This window comes from Indicator indicator, chromosome 34, assembly GCF_027791375.1.
Source record: "Indicator indicator isolate 239-I01 chromosome 34, UM_Iind_1.1, whole genome shotgun sequence".
Classification (NCBI taxonomy): Eukaryota; Metazoa; Chordata; class Aves; order Piciformes; family Indicatoridae; genus Indicator; species Indicator indicator.
In genome coordinates, this window is record NC_072043.1 from 8,069,502 (window position 1) to 8,088,802 (window position 19,301).

The 19,301-nt window shown below is 59.4% G+C and overlaps 1 protein-coding gene across 2 annotated transcripts in view; it reads right to left on the bottom strand.

Moving 5' to 3' along the window:
* MSANTD2 (Myb/SANT DNA binding domain containing 2) overlaps positions 1-13,762 on the bottom strand; it is a 38,986-nt gene extending 25,224 nt beyond the window's left edge. For both annotated transcript variants that reach the window (XM_054395703.1, XM_054395702.1), the window contains exon 1: positions 13,256-13,762. In XM_054395703.1, coding sequence (XP_054251678.1) covers positions 13,256-13,762 — 507 coding nt within the window. The remainder of the gene's footprint in view (positions 1-13,255) is intronic.
* Positions 13,763-19,301: the final 5,539 nt, after the last annotated feature.

A 19,301-nucleotide genomic window follows, 5' to 3' on the forward strand; every position in this document is an offset into this window, starting at 1 on the left:
TCCCTGTGGCCCAGAGCAGCACTTAGCACAACATTCAGCTCTGAGGGTACTCTTGAACTTCTCAGGAGAGAGCAGCTCTTGGCTTCACCTCCTGGATCAGCAGCAGCAGCCAACAGCTCCCACCCTCAGCCTGCCAAGATGCTCACAGCCAAAGTGAGATGAAACTACCCTGGGAGAAGAGAAACTGCTGCTGGAGCCTGGAGTGGTTGTAGGGCACGCAGGGATGGCCCAGTGAGAGTTCCTGAGATCCTCACTGCTAGGCTGGATGGAGATGGAGGGAGGGGATTCTGCCCCTCTGCTGTGCTCTGCTCAGACCCCCCCTGCAGTGCTGGGGCAGCTCTGGAGCCCTCAGCACAGCACAGACAGGGAGCTGGGGGAGCAGGGCCAGAGGAGGCCACAGCAATGCTGGCAGGGCTGGAAGCCTCTGCTGGGAGCCAGGCTGAGAGAGTTGGGCTTGGGCAGCCTGCAGAGGAGAAGGCTCCAGGGACACCTTCTGGTGGCCTTGCAGGGCTTGGAGAAAGCTGGGGACAGAGTTTGGAGCAGGGCCTGTTGGGCCAGGCCAAGGGGGGATGGTTTGGAAGGCAAAGAGGGAGCTTGAGAGTGGAGAGAAGGGAGAAATGTTTGAGGCTGAGGGTGGGGAGAGCCTGTCCCAGGCTGCCCAGAGAGGTGGGAGCTGCCCCATGGCTGGCAGCAGTGCAGCTCAGGTTGGTTGGGGCTGTGAGCAACCTGCTCTGGTTGGGGATGTCCCTGGGGGCTGCAGGGGGCTCACTGGATGAGGTCTAAGGTCCCTTCCCACCCACAGCAGTCTGGGATTCTGTGGTGGGAGTCACAAGGCAACAGAAGTGAAGCAGCTCCACCACAGGACCACGGTGAATGATTCTCATGACCAGAGCTGCTCTGGACTGCTTCAGAAAAGCCCAGCAAGGCAGGGTGGTGGAGCTGCTCCTCACCTATGACAGCAACTGGGATGGGTGGAGCTCTGCCCAGGGGGATTGAAGAAGGAGCTGAAGAGTGAAGGGGAAGGCTGCTGGGGTGCTGCTGCTCTGGGCATGTGCCACAAACTGCAAGGCCAGGAAGAAGTCAATGAGGCCTCCTGCAGACAGCTAGAAACAGCCTCAAGATCCTGTGTCCTGGTGCTCATGGGTGACACCAACCAGAAAGGCCACACCACGAGGCACTGATGGCCCAGAAGGTTCCTCCAGTGAGAACTTTCTGGTGCAGGTGGTTGAGCAGCCAGGGAGCAGAGGTGAGCTGCTGCCGTTCCTACTAACCCAGAACAGTGAGGGGCTGCTTAGGGAGGTAAAGGCTGGGGGCAGCCTTGGCTCTGGTGACCATGAGATGGTGGAGCTCAGGATCACAGGAGGAAGAAGCTGGGCAGTAAGTGGGATTGCAGCCCTGGACTTCAGGAGGGATGGCTTTGTCCTACCCAAGGAGCCCCTTGGAGGAATCCCATGGGCCTGGAGCATCTCTGAGAGGAGCAAAGGCTGAGAGCCCTGGGGCTGAGAGCCTGGAGAGGAGCAGCCCCAGAGGGCATCTGAGCAATGCATGGAAGCCAGGAGGATGTGGCACTTGTCAGTGGTGCCCAGTGCCAGGACAAGGGGCACTGGGCACAAAGTGGAACCCAGGAGGTTTCACTTGAACTGAAGGAGAAATTTCTTTACTTTCAGGGTGCTGGAGGCCTGGAGCAGGCTGCCCAGAGAGGTTGTGGAGTCTCCTCCTCTGAAGAGATTCAAATCCCACCTGGATGTGTTCCTGGGCAAGCTGATCTAGGAGAACCTGCACTAGCAGGGGGCTGGACTGGATGAGAGGTCCCCTGCTGCATGATGCTGTGCAACAGCTCTGCACAACTCAGCAGCTGATGACTCTGAGGTTCCAAGAGGTGTGCAAGGCAGAAGAAAATCAACTTAGAAGGTCAATCACCACAAGAAGCTCTGTTCCTGTGGTCAGCCCAGAACAAAAGGAGGAGACATTACCCCCATGGTGGAGCTGGGCTGATGGTTGGACTCAAGGATCTCAGAGAGCTTTGCCAAGCAAAGCAGCTCTGTGATTCTGTTCTCTGAAAGAGGTCCTCAAAGCCTCCACAGAGCTTCAAACCACCACAGAGAGCTCCTTGATGACTCCACATATCCCCAACATGAGCCACCAAGTCCCAACCCTCCTCTGCACAGCACCACCAGCCCCCCACAACCCCACCCCCAAAACCTTGCAGGTTCCAAGCACAGGAGCTGCTGTGCACCTGTCTCCAGGTTCCTTTGGCTCCAGCCCCACAGATCTTGGGTATGGAACAAGGGAAGAGATGGGAATGTCCCAAGGGAAAAGGGTGGTGAGGAAGCAGAGAGGCCAGGTCAGCTAATGTGGTGCAGCACCAGGTGTGGGAGAGCTACAGAATGGTTGGAACCCAGCTCCTTAAAGGTCTTCTCCAACCAGAATGATGCCATGAGAGCAACAGGAACCAGAGAGCTCTTCAGACAATGACCTGAAGAAGCAAAGTCACCCTAGGAGGCCCAGGAGGGATCTCAGTGCAGGCTAACCACAGGTCTCTCACTGGTTAGGTGTCAGTGCTAGAACCCAGCAAAGAAGGGTGGTGGAGGATGCCAGCCCCACACCACCCAACACCTCCTGCTGGCAGCTCCTTCCTGACCTCAGAGCAGTGCTGGTGGGATGCCCAGAATGTCCACGTGGCCATGGGTGCTGGCTGAGAGCCAGGAGGAGGGTTTCAGCACCTTCCCATGGTCAAAGAGCAGGACAGGGAAAACCTCTCTGCTCCCAAGCTGAGCTGTGGTCTCCACCAGCCTCCCAGGCTGAGCTCTGCTTTCAATGAGCTGAGTTTGTCCTTCTGCAGTGAGCTCCTGGCCATCTCCTGTGCCTGTCCCCACATGATAACCTCCCAGCTCCCTCTGGGAATCGTTTGACACCCATGGATGACCTAGAGGTGCCCAGCTGAACAGAGCAGAGTCTTCTAGACACAGGAGGTGGCTGCAGAAGGCACTGGGCAGAGCAGACCCTGTGCAGAAAGAGCCAGATGCCTCCAGGCACAACACCTGCAGCTGAGGAGAGCAGGTGGAAGGCTTTGCTCCCCAGGAGATGTTCCTCTGCTGCAGCCCCACAGGACAACTCAAGGAAGAAAGCAAACAAAGCTGCTCCCTGGCACTGGGACTCTGCTCTTCCCATCCTTTAAATGCCAACAGAAAGCTGCTGTCATCTACAGGGGACCCTGAGATCCTCCAGCTTCTGGTTCGAAGCAAAAGAAATGATCCAGCCTGGAACCCCAGAACCCCAACATGGTGAGGGTGGGAACTCTGGGGATCATCCAGTCCAAGCCCTGCTCCAGCAGGGCATCCACAGCAGCTTGCCCAGGGGCACAATGCCCAGGGAGGGTTGGAAGCTCTCCACACAAGGACACTCCACAACCTCTCTGGGCAGCCTGCTCCAGCCCTCCAGCACCCTCACAACAAACAACTTTCTCCTTCTCCTCATCTGGAACCTCCTGGGCTCCACTCTGTGCCCAGTGCCCCTTGGCCTGGCCCTGGGCACCACTCAGCAGAGTCTGGCCACAGCCTCTTGCCCCCCAGGGGCCCTTTAGCTCTTGCTGAGCAGTGCTCAGATGCCCTCTGGGGCTGCTCTTCTGCAGGCTCTCAGCCCCAGGGCTCTCAGCCTTTGCTCCTCACACAGCTGCTCCAGGCCCCTCAGCAGCTTCCCAGCCTCCCCTGGACTCTCTCCAGCACTTCTCTGTCCCTCTGCAACTGGGGAGCACAGAACTGCCCCCAGGACTGCAGCTGTGGCCTCAGCAGGGCAGAGCAGAGCAGAGGGGCAGCAGAACCTCCCTTGCCCTGCTGCCCACACTCTTCTCCATGCCCCCAGGCCACCCTTGGCCTTCTTGGCCCCCAGCCCACATTGCTGCTCCTGGGCACCTTCTTGGCCCCCAGCACTCCCAGCTCCTTCTCCTTGCAGCTGCTTCCCAGCAGCTCCCCCCTGCCCTGTGCTGCTGCAGGAGGTTGTTCCTCCCCAGGGGCAGGACCCTGCCCTTGCCCTGCTGGAACTCCATGAGGTTCCTCTCCATATCTAAAGCTATGGAAGCCAAAGGAAGATCAGGAGGTAACCTGACCACCACCTGGACACACCAGAGCTGGAGAAGCTCCTGGGATGAGGAGCTGGGCCTGAGATAACAAAGTAAAGATCAAAGCAGAGAGGAAAGAGGAGGCAGAGCTGTGTGGCAGGTGGGCAGTGGGTGGCTGCTCCAAGCTGTGCCCACACTGCCACCTGAGGGCTTCACACCAACAGCCAACTGCTCTGCCCATCCTGCTTGGACCCAGCAGGGTCACTGCAGGTCCAGTCCACCCTCCTGGCTCCCACAGGAGGTCCAACCAGATTATGGCCAGGAGGCTTCCAAGGGAGTGCCCAGCACAGCCCCTCCAGCCCTGCAACCCCCTTGGGAACACAGCCCAGCCCCTGCCCCCCACACTGCCTGCAGAGGGGCCAGCAGCCGCTGAGCTCTGAGCCCATCTCCCATTCCTTCCCTGTTTGATGTGGGTTTGCTTCTCCCCTTGGGGGACACCTTCTCCAGAAGTGTTTAACAAGTGGCTTCAAGCTCAGTCTCCCTCTGAAGCCTCAACCAGGTGGCCAAGCAGAGCCTGCAGGCCCCTCCAGCCCCCCCTGAGCCAGGGGCAGGAAATGCAACACAGGATACCCTCTGGGAATTACTGCAACCAGAGCTGGGTGCTGGAGCTGCTCCTCCTGGAGCTCCCTGAAGAGGCACAGGAGTGCCAGGATCTGCAGGGTGGCTTTGCAGAAAGATTCCTCTCTGCCTCAGGAGAGCTCCTGAGCTGCAGACATGGCCAGGGAGCTCCCAGCACCAAGAGGCTCAGCAGAGCCAGGAGCTGCCAGCAGAGCCAGGAGCTGCCAGCAGAGCAGGATTCAGCTCCTGTGGGGAAAGGGCAGCAGGGCGGTGGAAACATCAAGGAGCCATTTGGTTGGCAGAGACCTTCAAGCTCATCCAGTCCAACCCTTCTCTGACTCTGCCAAGGCTGGGGCTAAGCCATGGCTCTCAGCACCACAGCTCTGTGGCTTTGAAACACCTCCAGGGATGGAGACTTCACCACCTCCCTGGGCAGCCTGGGCCAGTGCCTGAGAACCATTTCAGTCAAAAAGTTTCTTCTCATGTCCAACCTCAACCTCCCCTGGGGCAGCCTGGGGACATTTCCTCTTGTCCTGTTCCTTGGGAGCAGAGCCCAACCCCCACCTGGCTCCAGCCTCCTTGCAGGGAGCTGCAGAGAGCAATGAGGTCTGTCTCAGCCTCCTCTTCTCCAGGCTCAACACCCCCAGCTCCCTCAGCTGCTCCTCCCCAGCCCTCTTCTCCAGACCCTTCCCCAGCTTCCTTGCCCCTCTCTGCTCCTGCTCCAGCCTCTCAATGTCCTTCTGGCAGTCAGGAGCCCAGAACTGAAGCCAGCACTCAAGGGGTGGCCTCAGCAGTGCCCAGTCCAGGGGCACAATCCCTGCCCTGCTCCTGCTGCCCACACCATTGCTGCTCCAGCCCAGGCTGCTGGTGCCCTTCTTGCCCACCTGGCCACCCCCTGCCTCATCTCCAGCTGCTGGCACACAGCACCCCCAGGGCCTTTCCTGCTGGGCACTTTCCAGCCCCTCTGCCCCAGCCTGGAGCCTTCCTGAGGTTGTTGTGCCCCAAGGGCAGGACCCAGCCCTTGGCCTTGTTGAACCTCCTCCCATTGGCCTTGGCTCATCCCTGCAGCCTGGCCAGGTGCCTCTGCAGAGCCTCCAACCCTCCAGCAGATCAACACAGCCACCCAGCTTGGTGCCAGCTGCAGACTGCCTGAGGGAGCCTCCATGCCCTCACCCAGGTCATTGATGAAGACATTAAAGAGAGCTGGGCCCAGCACTGAGCCCTGGGGACACCTCCTGTGAGCAGCCCCCAGCTGGCTTTAGCTTCATCCCCAGCACTCCTGGGCCCAGTTGTTCCCCAGGGAAGCACCCAACTGCCCCAGCCCTCAGCAGCAGCTTCTCCAGGAGGATGCTGAGGCACACAAGTCCAAAGCTTTACTGAGGTCCAGCTGGACACATCCAGAGCCTGTCCCTCCCCCAGTGAGCACAGTTCTGGCTCCTGAGGACCAACCTCACAGCTGCTCCACTGTGTGACTGGCCACCAGCTGGAGCTATCTCCAGTCCCTACCACTCTCTGGGACAGTTCCTCACCCATGCTGCAACTTCACACCATGAAGCTGTGGTTCATTTTCCTTGGCCAAGCAGCTTGACCTCCTGCTCTGTCTGAAATGTCACCAGGGGAAGGGCACAAAGCCACCAGGTCTGGAAAGGGCTGTGCCAAATGTTCCATCACCTGCCTTAAAAACCCTGAAAGGCACTGCTGTGGGGATGGGATGAGTTTGGGATACAGAAACCTGGCAGTCAGATGAGGTCCCTAGGGACTGGAAGGAAGGAAACATCACAGCCAGTGTTAAAAAGGGTAGAAAGGAGACCCTGGGTACTCCCACCCTGCCAGCCTCAGCTCTGTGCCTGGGCAGATGATGGAGCAGATCCTCCTGGATGCCAAGCTGAGGACAGGGAGGTGATTCAGGACAGCCAGCAGGGCTTTGCTAGGGGCAGGTCCTGCCAAAGTGACTGTGGCAGTGGCCAAGGGACAGCCTCTGGATGGGATCTATCAGGGCTGCGGCAAGGCCTCTGACACAGTGCCCACAGCATCCTGCTGCCCAGCTGCAGAGCTGGGGATTTGCTGGGTGGATGTTCAGGGGTAAGGAATTGTCTGGGTGGTCACATCCAGAGGGTGGTGCTCAGTGGCTTGAAGTCCAGATGGAGAGCAGTGACAGTGGTGTCCCTCAGGGGTCTGTGCTGGGACCTGTGCTGGTTAATGTTTTTATTAATGCTATAGGCAGCGGGATCCAGGCACCAGCAGCAATGGCACCAAGCTGAGTGGTGCTGTCCATGTGCCAGAGGGGCAGGATGGCATCCAGAGGGACCTGGACAGGCTGGAGGGGTGGTGCCCAGGTGAAGCTCCTAAGGTTCAACAAGAGCAAGGGCCTGGAACAATCCTCACTGTCAGCATAGACTGGGGGAGGAGGGGATAGAAAGGAGGAGCAGGACTTGGGGGTGCTGGTGGTGAGAAGCTGGCCAGGAGCAGGCAGGGTGAGCTTGAAGCACAGAAGGCCAAGGGCAGCCTGGGCTGCAGCCAAAGCAGCACTGCCAGCAGAGCCAGAGAGGAGATTCTGCTTTGCTCTGCTCTGCTGAGACCTCCCCTGGAGTGCTGTGAGCAGGTCTGGAGCCCTCAACACAAGAGGGACATGGACCTGCTGGAGAGGGTCCAGAGGAGGCCACAAAGATGATCAGAGGCTGGAGAAGCTCTGCTGTGGGGACAGGCTGAGGGAGCTGGGGGTGTTCAGCCTGGAGAAGAGAAGGCTCCAGGCAGACCTCAGAGCAACCTTCCAGTACCTGAAGGGAGCTCCAAGAAGGCTGCAGAGGGACTGATCCCAAAGGCCTGCAGGGACAGGACCAGGGACAATGGTTTGGAATGAGAGCAGAGCAGATTGAGATTGGATGTGAGGAAGAAGTTTTGCAGTAGGAGGCTGCTGGAACACTGCAGCAGGTTGCCCAGTGGAGGCTCCACCCCTGGAGATATTCCAGGGGAGGCTGGACAGGGCTCTGGGCAACCTGCTCCAGGGGAGGATGTCCCTGCTGCCTGCAGGGGTTGGACTGGGTGAGCTCTGGAGGTCCCTTCTGGCCTGAACCATTCTAAACCAGGCTCAGTTCTCCTCCATGGAGACACTGAGGCAATAAGGGTTGGGTGAAAGGCACTTGGGCTTTAGTGGACAAAGAGAGCTCCACACCTAGGACACCCCCAAAGACATCACTGAACCAGCCTGGAGTAGGGACACAACAGGATGAGGGAAATATGGAGCACCAGAAAGCTTCTCCTGGAGCCTACCAGGCAGAAATCACAGCAGGACAGAATGTGAGGGGTTGGAAGAAACCTGTGGAGCTCACCCAGCCCAGCCCCCTGCCAGAGCAGGGCACCCAGAGCAGGGTCACCCAGAACACATCCAGGGGTCTGGAAAGGCTCCAGAGCAGGAGACTCCACAACCTCTCTGGGCAGCCTGCTCCAGCCTCTGGCACCCTCACAGGGACAAAGTTTCCCCTCCTGTTCCCAGGGCACCTCCTCTGCTCCAGCTTGCCCCCAGTGCCCCTTCTGCTGTCCTTGGCCATCCCTGAGCAGAGCCTGGCTCCAGCCCTGCACATCTTTATCCCTAGCCATGAGGGCAGCCCCCAGGCTCCTCTGCTCCCAGCTCCAAGCCCCAGCTCCCTCAGCTGTCCTCACAGGAGATGTTCCATTGCCTGCAGCAGCTCTGTGCCTCTGGCCTGGACTCTCTCAAGCACTTCCCTGAGGTCCTACCTGACCTGAGGGGCCCAGAACTGGACACAAGATTCCAGATGTGGCCTCAGCAGGGCAGAGCAGAGGGGCAGGAGAACCTCTCTGACCTACTCCCCCCAGCCCTTCTGATCCACCCCAGGCTGCCCTTGGCCTTCTTGTGCACATCACTGGCTCAGGAGCATCCTTCTGGCCACCAGGACCCCCAAGTCCCTTTCCCTTGCACTGCTCTCCAGCAACTCAGTCCCCAGCCTCTCCTGCTCCATGTGGTTGTCCTTCCCCAGCTGCCAGACTCTCCCCTGCCCTTGTTGGATTCCATTCCCTTTCTCCCCACCCAGCTCTGCAGCCTGTCCAGGTCTGGCTGGATGGCAGCACAGCCTGAGGGCTGTCACCACTGCTCCCAGTTTGGTGCCACCAGCAAACTGCCTGGCAGTGCCCTCTGTGCTCTCAGCCAGGTCGCTGATGAAGATACTGAACAGGACTGGTCCCAGTACTGACCCCTCAGGACCTCCACTGGATCCAAGCCTCCAACCAGGCTCAGTCCCACTGACCACAGCTCTCTGACTTCTTCCCCTCACCCAGTTTCCATCCACCTCACTCCCTGCCCCCCTGCCCACACTGCCTCACCTCAGCTGCCAGGATGCTGTGGCAGACATCTGAGGTGTTCCAATCTTCCTGCAGCCCCAAATCACCAAACTCCCAACCTCAGAGGCTCTCAGGGGACCCAAGGCCTCGTTCCAAGGCAGGAAGCAGGACACTGCCAGGATGGCTCCGGCTGAATCCCTCAATCCGAAGCAGCCCTCCCCAGCACTGTGGCGCTGCCGGCTGGCACCAAGGCACAGCAGCTGTGGGCAGGCAGGAACCCGACCAGGAGCTGTGGGCAGGCAGGAACCTGACCAGGAGCTGTGGGCAGGCAGGAACCCGACCAGGAGCTGTGGGCAGGCAGGAACCTGACCAGGAGCTGTGGGCAGGCAGGAACCTGACCAGGAGCTGTGGGCAGGCAGGAACCTGACCAGGAGCTGTGGGTATCCTCTTTGAATTAGGGGAGAATGCACCAAAGCAACACAGATGGAAAACTCCCTCCCATGAGCTGGACTGTGCCCCCCCAGCTCACCTCCAACTCTTCAGGGCTGTAGAACCTCTGCCATGAGGAGCTGGGAGGGTGCAGCCTGGAGAGGAGAAGGCTCCAGGGGCACCCCAGAGCTGCCTGCCAGGACCTGAAGGGATCCTGCAGGAAGGCTGCAGAGGGACTTTGCTGAGGGTGTCTGAGACAGGCCAAGGGGCAATGGATTGGAGCTGAGGCAGAGCAGGGTTAGAGTGGAGTTGAGGAAGAAGTTCTTCAGCAGGAGGGAGGTGAGACTCTGGCACAGGCTGCCCAGGGAGGCTGTGGCTGCCTCCTGCCTGGGGGTGTTCAGTGCCAGGCTGGATGAGACCTTGAGCAGCTGAGTCCAGCTGAGAGGTGTCCCTGGGCATGGCAGGAGGCTGCAGGGGATGATCCCTGAGGTCCCTTCCAACCTGAGACATCCCAGGATTCTATGATCTAGCCAAGCCCAGGGCAGGTGTCCTGAGGAAAGCAAGCACCCAGTGCTTATCTCAGGTGCAGCCAGGAGATAAGTTGGATCTGATGTGTCTGAAGCACAGTTTACAACACAGCAGCAAATCCTCCCTTGGTGGACTTCAAGTGAAAGCATCCCAGAAAATGAGGGAGGCACAGAACACTGGAAACAATACAGGGAATGGTGCAGCTCCTGCACCACCACCAAACCAGGTCTGCTCTTGGGACTGCAAAGTGCCTGCAGCCTCCACTTAGTTCCAGCAGTGCCTTCAGGTCACAGATCCCTGACCCCCAGCATGGTGTGGGCTCCAGCAGGGCACCCACAGCAGCTTGCCCAGGGGCACAATGCCCAGGGGGGTTGGAAGCTCTCCACACAAGGACACTCCACAACCTCTCTGGGCAGCCTGCTCCAGCCCTCCAGCACCCTCACAACAAACAACTTTCTCCTCCTATTCAGCTGGAGCCTCCTGGGGTCCAGTCTGTGCCCAGTGCCCCTTGGCCTGGCCCTGGGCACCACTCAGCAGAGTCTGGCCACAGCCTCTTGCCCCCCAGGGGCCCTTTAGCTCTTGCTGAGCATTGCTCAGATGCCCTCTGGGGCTGCTCTTCTGCAGGCTCTCAGCCCCAGGGCTCTCAGCCTTTGCTCCTCACACAGCTGCTCCAGGCCCCTCAGCAGCTTCCCAGCCTCCCCTGGACTCTCTCCAGCACTTCTCTGTCCCTCTGCAACTGGGGAGCACAGAACTGCCCCCAGGACTGCAGCTGTGGCCTCAGCAGGGCAGAGCAGAGCAGAGGGGCAGCAGAACCTCCCTTGCCCTGCTGCCCACACTCTCCATGTTCATGTCCCCTACAAGTCCCCTGCTCTGTCTTAAAGATGACCTGAGGCACTGACCCCTCCACCTGCAGAGCACAAGAGTCAAGCAGTCAACCCCACCTGGATCCCTGCAGCTGTTGGGTCAGCAGCTGCTACCACAACAACCTCAATAATCCCTCTGCCAAGAACAGCTCCTGGCTCCTGTGACAAACTCCAGCTCCCCAGCAGTGCCACAGAGGCTCTGGTGCAAAGCATCAGGGCTTTGGGAACAACCTCATTTCTGTGCCTCCCAGTGATGGAGACCCTCATGGTGGGGATCCAGGACAAGGAACAGCCATTAGGGGTAGGACAACACAACCATCCCTGCTCTGCAGGTGTTGGAGACACACCAAAAAGCCACCACAAGGGTCCTCAAGTGCTGGGCAGGGTGATGCTGCCTATACCTGATCTCTTTCAAGCTTCAGCAATCTGGGAGCAAAGATGGTTCAAGCTTCACATCTTGAGGAAAAGGAGAAAATTTTTCTGCAAGAAGCACACAAAGCTTCCAGCAGGATGGGACCTGCCAGCAGCCACAACCAGCTCCATCTCACAGCAGCAGCTCAACCCAAACTGGTGGCTCGGGGCTGCTCTGGCAGCCAGAGTTCTCCTCACCACTTGCTCAGCATCTCCACAGCAGTCATGGAGCAGCCCAAGTCAGGGTCCCCACAGCCCAGGGCAGAGCCTGTGGGCAAAGCCAAACCACCTTGAGTAGCTTCCCCAGCAGGCATCAGGCCAAAGTTTGGTGGAAGCAGAGATTTCAGCAGGAGAAAACAAAGGTCTCAAAATGGTTTTGTGGCACAGCAACATTCCTGTCCCCTCAACACTGGGAAACAAATCTCTGAGCAGCAAACCCTGGAGATGCACACCAGAAAAACTCATCCAGGGCCTCATTCACCCTCCTGAGCTTCATGCAGTTCACAAACTGAAACTCCACAGCAATTCCCACCCAATCCAGTTCCTTCCAAGTATCTCCACTACGGGATGCATGGAGCAGCTGCTCCCAAGCTGGACACCCAGCCCAGCCTTTCCCTTTGCCCACGGAATGATGCAGGAAAAATCCTTCAATTATTAAAGAGGTTTCTGAGCCTGCAGCATGCTCTGGGGTGAGGCAGGAGAAGCCACTGTACCCCCAAAGCAACCCCAAAGTGAGAAAGAGTCACAAGAGCAAGAAGGTAACCACAGCCCCAGCTGCTCCTCCTTACTGGAGCCACTGGGAGCCTCCTTTTCCCAGGAGGGCTTCAGAAAGCAGCCAGTGCCACCCCCTCAGGGACAGAAGGCAAGGGGACAGAGGAAGTCACACAGGGCCATGATGCCACCACACTCAGGGCCAAAAGAGGAAGGTCGTGCCCCAAAAACCAGCAGGGAAGATGCTGCTGGGGGTGGCCACCTGATGAGGGGACATGAATGGCTGGGACAGTGGCCCCCCAACACTCAGGGCCCCCCACACCAGGGTAATTGTCTGGCTGAACCTGAAGGGGACAGCATCCAGGTCCAGAAAGCTGCTGCTGGACATGTGGCTCAGCCTGCTTCAGGCCAGGAGATGCCAGGTGGGTGCTGTGGGGAGCCAGGGGACAGCCACAGCCAGGGCCAAAGCCTGCTCTGGAAAAGTGGTTGTGTGAGGACATCCTTCCAGAGTAACCCCAGAGGATGCAAGGCCTCCCCAGCCAGGACCAAAGGATGCTCTGGAAAGCTGCCAGCATAGAGAGAAAATAAAAGGCTGAGCCCAGGGGACACGGTGCCCCCCCCAAATCCAGTGCCAAAGGCTGGGCTGAGCCCAGGTGATGGCACAGAGAGAGTCAAAGGATGTTCTGGAAAACTGCCTGTGTGGGGAGACCCTGAGAGAGTGACCCCAGAGGATGCAGTGCTTCCACATCCAGGACCAGAGGATGTTTGGGGAAACTGCCAGCATGGAGAGACTCCAAAAGGCTGAGCCCAGAGGACATGGTGCTCCCAAATCCAGGGCCAAAGGCTGGGCTGAGCCCTGGAGATAACTCCAGCCAGGGCCAAAGCAAGCCTCAGGGGAAACCCTGAAGGGATTGAGTTGAGAGGATGTGTTGCCTCCACACACTGGGGACACAGCAACTCAGTGTCCAGGGCCAAATGATGCTCTGGAAAACTGTCAGAATGGGGTGACCACAGCACACTAAAAGCAAGAGCCTGGGTGGCCACAAGCCGTGAGTCAGAGGCTGTGCTGAGCCGTGGGGACACGAGGACCCTGTAGCCAGGGCCAAAGGATGCTCAGGAAAGCAGCATGGGCAGCCTCTGAACGCCAGATCCCGGGGGATGCAGCACCTCTGCGTCCAGGACCAAAGGATGCTCTGCAGACTCTGAGAGGTGACCCCACAGCCGAGCTGCCTCCCGCCCCGGGCCAAGAGCAGCTGCGGGTGATGACCCATGCTAAGGCAGGCTACCGGAGCCGTCCCCCTCCCGTTCCCGGGGCCGAGCCGCCCGCTCCCCGCCGGGGTACCTTGATGCGCTCCCGACACTGGGAGGGGGTGCGCTCGTAGCCCAGCTCTGCCAGGGCGCGGGAGACTCGCTCGTACATGGCGGGTCCGGGGGCTTTGCTGCCGAAAACGGTCCCGGCGCCCTCCAGCTGCTGGTACCGCGCCTCCACCAGCCGCTCGTTGCCCCAGACGGCGATGAGCGCGTTGGTCTCCGCCGGCGTCCAGGACATCCCTCGGCAAGCGGCGGCAGCGGCGGCAGCGGCGGCACCGCCCGGCGAGAAGGACACGGAAGGCGAAGCCCCGCCGCGGCCCCCAGCCCCGCCGCCGCCGCCCCCCAGCCCGGCCCCGCCGGCCGCCGGCCCCGGCCCCGAGCCTAGAGGGGAGGCGCCGCTGGGGGTGGAGGGGTCGGAGAGGCTAGGGTTGCCGTCGCTCAGCGCTCCCGGCGAGCCCGGCGACAGCACCTCCATCTTGGGGATCTTCAGCGGCGGCTCGGCGGCCGGGAGCTGCGAGGAGCCGCAGGACGCCGCCATATTGGAGCTGCCGGACCGAGCGGGCGGAAGTGACGCGCGGCTGCCCCAGCGGGAGGGACTTCCGGCAGTCGCCAGGCGGCGCTGTGTTCCCGCCGCATGGGGGGGCGTGTGCGTGTGGGCGTGGTTGGGCGCGGAGGGGGCGGGTCATCGATGCTGGGCCCAATGGAGGCGGGGCCTCGTGTTGGTGGGCGGGTTCAATGAGGGGGCGTGGTACGGGGGCGTGGTCATGGCGAGGGGCTCTGACTGGGTGGGGAACCGCAGGCCGGGCTGGGGGCTTGGGGGCCTCCAGGCCCCTCCCAGGCAGCGTCCCCGCATGATCAGACCCCCACAGACCACGCGGGGCAAACATCCCATGGACACCCCTGGGACACGCACCCTATAGGCACGAAGCGCTACAGAGCAGAGACTCCCCCCGTCCTTCACAAGCACCGGAGCTCTCTGTGCCGCGGGGCTTAGCACCCCTGCCCCCGTGGCTGGACACCCCCCATTTTTGGAGCTGAGCATCCCCAAACACCGAGGCACTCCCAAATATTGGGCTGAGCACCCCCAAAATATGGCGCTGAGCATCCCCCATGTACAAAGGCTGAGCACTCCCATTTATTTGGCCTGAGTACCTCAAATATCAGCTCTGAGCATGCCTCAAATGTGGGGGCCAAGGGTCCTCTAAATGTAGGGTTGAGTACCCCCAAATGTGAGGCTGAGGACGTCCTGCCCTGGGGCTGAGCATCCCCCCATATCGGGAATTGAGCACCTCCAAATGCCAAAGGTGAGCACCCCCCAACCCTAGAGCAGAGCAATCCCAATTTTTGAGGCTGAGCACCCCAAACACTGGGGCTGAATACCCCCAGGTGCGAGACTTAGAACGCCCAACCCAGGTCTGATCATCTTCGTGTACTGAGTGTCAGCACCCCCAAACATCGGAGCTGAGCACCCCAAACATTAGGGACGAGTGTCCTTTATATACTGGGCTCAAGCACCCTCGAAGAGTGGGACCGAGCACCCCCATCTCAGGGCTCCCCCCTTTTGGGGATCCAGAGACCCTTCTCTGTCCCCGGGCCCGACCCCGGTGTGTTCCCGCTCTGACTGATGAGCCGGGGGTTGGCGAACAGGGGGGGAGACGCACACAGACGGACCCGCGCCCCAGCTGCACCCCGAGCTCTGCCTGCCCGTCTCTGTCCTCTCCTATTTGTCCCCACCCCTCCCCTGCCTGTCTCTGCCTAGCCCCTGCGCGTTCCTGCCCTCCCCTGCCTGCTCCTGCCTGCCCCAGCACATGTGGCAGAGCCGCCCGAGAGCAGTCAGGGTCCGTCAATTATCCCCCGCTAATTGCAGGGATCTGGGTCTGGCAGCGGCGCGGGGCTGGGGGACATGAGGACATTAACTCCTCCTTCCCGGGACGGGGGGCGGCAGGGTCTTTGTCACTGGCTGCCTGTCCCCAAGGTGTGTCCCCAGTGCCAGCCCTGTGAGTGTCCCCAAAGGGGTGTCTCCGCTGTCACCGTGTTCCCAGAGGGATGTCCCTACTGCCACCTCTGTGTCACGGACGCAAAGGTTTGTCCCCGCTGCTGGCCCATCCCCGTGGTGCTGTCTCCAGCCCCAGCTGCCTACAGGGACATACCCACTGCCACCCCTGTCGACTGACCCCATGTCCCCAAGCCCCGCCCTCGCTGTGTTGTTCCTGCTGCCACCCCTGTGTCATTTACCCGTGAGGATGTCTTCATTGCCACCGTGTCTCCAAACTGGACTCACTCCTGATGTGTTTCCAAAAGGATGTCCACTCTGCCAGCCTTGCAGCGTGTCCCCAGAGGAATGTACCCACTGCCACCATGGCTCCAAAGAGATGACCCCACTGCCACCTCTATATCGTGTTCCCAGAGCACTCCATCCACCACCAGCCTCACCATGTGTCCTCAAAGCACGGTCCCCACAGGGATGTCCCCTCTTGTCCCCTAAACGATGTCTCTGCTGCCAGCCCTGCATTGTCCTTAAAGAGGTGCACCCAGAGCCACCACGTCCCCAGAAAGATGTCCCTGCTGGCACCTCTGTGCCACGTCCCTAAAGGTTTGTCCCTGCTGCTGGCCCATCCCCGTGGCACTGTTCCCAGACCCAGCTGCCTACAGGGACGTACCCACTGCCACCCCTACTGACTGTCCCCATGTCCCCAAGCCCCACCCTCACCGTGCCCTTACCCACCATGTGCCGCTGCTCCCCCTTCCCCTGATTCCCCACTGCCCTCGATCTAATCAGGCCCAAATTAGAGGGGGCTGGTGGAGGGATGCAAATGAGGTTAATTAGGGCTTGAGCAGCTGATTGCAATGCAGCCCCACTCCCTGCAGGGCCCTTCGACCCCTTGCTAATGTCCCGGCCGAGAAGGGAGCATGCTGGGGGGCCCCAACCCACTAAGTGCTGCCCAAGTCATTCCTGAGCAGAGCTGGGTGCCTGTAGTGGGGCTCATCTGTGCCATGAGCTGGGGCTGTGCTCACTGAGCTTCACCCAGGCAATGAGTTGTGCCTGTTCTCAGCCAAGACTCACACAAGCGCTGCACTGGGGCTGTTATCAGCCAGGACTCATCTTTGTGATGAGCTCTGCCTGTGCTCAGTGGGAGCTCACTCTGCAGTAGATTTGCAGTCGGGGCTGACCTGTGCTATGAGATGAGGCTTTTCTCCTCCGGGATCACTCTGTACAGTGAGTTGTAGCTGTTCTCAGCCAGGGCCCACACATGCACTGAGTTGTAGCTGTTCTCAGTGGGACTCACTTGTGTGATGAGCTGTGCCTGTTCTCAGCCAGGATTAGCCTGTGCCACGTATTCTGCCTGTTCTTATCCAGGGTTCACCCATGCACTCGAATTGTGGCTGTCCCCAGCTCCCTGTGAACGGGTGGACAGCAGGACAAGCCTCTCCAGGCATCATCAGGCAGCTCTCCTCCCTTTTGAGCCACCCTCCCCACCCACTAACAACAGCGAACCGTTAGCCCAAAAGCCACTCGGACCAGCCAGGCCCCGTGTTCACTGCAATTTACTGACCCAAAACACACAGTCAAAAATAGATACAAACTTATTAACAGCTGCAGCAGCTAATTAAAACCAAATTTCATAATTACTCCGAGCCAGGGCCACAGGCAGGAAGCCGTGGTGCCCGCTGCAGGGTGAGAAGAACCTCATCTAGGAGGATGCAGGATGCTGAGCCGCCGCCACGCCCTGGTACCCACGGATCATCCTCGGAGCCTGCATCCTGCTTCCAGGCGCACAAAGGGGACCCAGGCGGACTAATTCGGCGCGGGGAGGCGCGTCCCGCCTCCGCCTTTGTCTCTCTTTCAAAGCCAATATCCCGGCCCCAGATGGGTTAATACATAATGCAGACAAGCAAGTAATTGCCTGCCTTTGTAGGGCCGTCAGCGCTGGGTCCCCGGCCCTCTGATCCCCCATTAAGGGCCAGGCAAACAAGCCTTCCACCCAATTAAGCCCAGCTTTGATAGAGCCTTTCCCAATGATGTGACGGTCCCAGACTGGCGATTCGCACATGAGCCACTACCTGTTAGACCCGCGGCTGCCTTCCTTCGGGGACGAGCGGCCGCCGCCTCTCGCCGTGACCCAGCTGCCGAGCCCTGCCCGGCGTGTCCCCCCCCGTCTCGGCTGATAAATGAGCTCCACAAACTCGATATTAAAGAGGTGGAAATGGGATGTTAATACACCCCGGAGTCGCTCGCCTCCAGAACACATGGGCTCCGGCTTCCCGGGGCCGGTGGTAATGAGGCGGGCTGGGACACCCCGCGAGCAGACTTTGAGCCGCCGGCCTCCTGCGTCTGCCAGGCATGGAGGATGGACAGGCTGACACCCCTCCTTTGGGGCAGCCCAACACACCGCCCCGCGGAGCTGCCCCAGGCTGCCCCGACAGCATCGCAATCTGCTCACCTAAAGCATTTGCATTTCACATCAGCCTCCGAAGCATATCCTGTCAGCCCCTAAAACATACCAATGTGCTCCCCTAAAACATCTCGGCGTTATCCCTTGCTGTATCCCAGCATCATTCATTAAAGCTTCCCCAAAGCATCCCAGTGCGCTCCCGTGAAACCCAGCACTATCCCTTGCTATATCCCAGCATCATTCCTTAAAGCTTTCCCAAAGAATCCCAGTGCGCTCCCGTGAAACCCAGCACTATCCCTTGCTATATCCCAGCATCATTCCTTAAAGCTTCCCCAAAGCATCCCAGTGCGCTCCCGTGAAACCCAGCACTATCCCTTAACACACCCCGGAACCATCCCATAACGATCTTGCTCTCACCCCCTACGTTATCCCAGCATGATCTTCCCAGGATTATCCTCTAATACACCCCAGTGTCATTCTCTACAGCATTCCAGTATCATCCCCTAATGCATCCCAATATTATCCCTTAAAGAATCTCAGTACCATCCCCTACACATCTCAGTGTCACCCCCAAACCATCCCAGTGTCATATCCTACAGCATCCCAGTGTCATCCCCACAGCATCCCAGTGTCGTCCCCACAGCATCCCAGTGCCATATCCTACAGCATCTCAGTGTCATATCCTACAGCATTCCAGTGTTGTCCCCACAGCAACTCAGTACGATATCCTACAGCATTCCTGTGTTGTCCCTACACCATCCCAGTACAATATGCTACATTATCCCAATGTCACCCCTACTGCATCCCAGTGCCACATCCTACAGCATCCCAGTGTCATCCCTACAACATCCCAGTATCACCCCCCACAGTATCCCAGTTCCATATCCTACAGCATTCCAGTGCAGTCCCCACAGCATCTCAGTGCCATATCCTACAGCACCCCAGTGTCATCACCACAGCATCCCAGTGTTGTCCCCACAGCATCCTAGTGTTGTCTCCACAGCATCCCAGTGCCATATCCTACAGCACCCCAGTGTCATCACCATAACACCCCAGTGTCATCCCCACAGCATCCCAGTGCCATATCCTACAGCATCCCAATATCATCCCCACAGCACCCCAGTGTCGTCCCCACATCATCACAGTGCCACATCCTACAGCATTCCTGTGTCGTCCCTACAGCATCCCAGTGCCACATCCTACAGCATCCCAGTGCAATCCCCACAGCATCCCAGTGCAGTCCCCACAGCATCCCAGTGCCATATCCCACAGCATCCCAGTGCAGTCCGTACACCATCCCAGTATCACCCCCCACGGCATCCCGGTGTCACCGTTTACAGCACCCCCAGCCCCATGTGCGCTGCCACAACCTCTATCAATATTCAAGAGCTCATTTTCGGGCCCCTCGGAGTTGGGGGTCCCAGGGGGGATGTTAATAATCCCCCCCCGTCAGCGCCGCTCATTTGCCTGTACAAATACCCCGTCGCTCCGCGCCCCTCCTGCCTCAGTTTCCCCATCCCGATGGGGAAAACGAGGAATTAATGAGAACAAGGAGGAATAACCAGGAGAATGGAGCGGGGTTTTTGGGAGGGGAGGCTCACTCCACCGCTAAACTTTCGGGGGGGCGGGAGGGAGCGATTTGAGGCGGCGGCGAAGCAAGATTTGGGCAAATCCTGCTCAAAC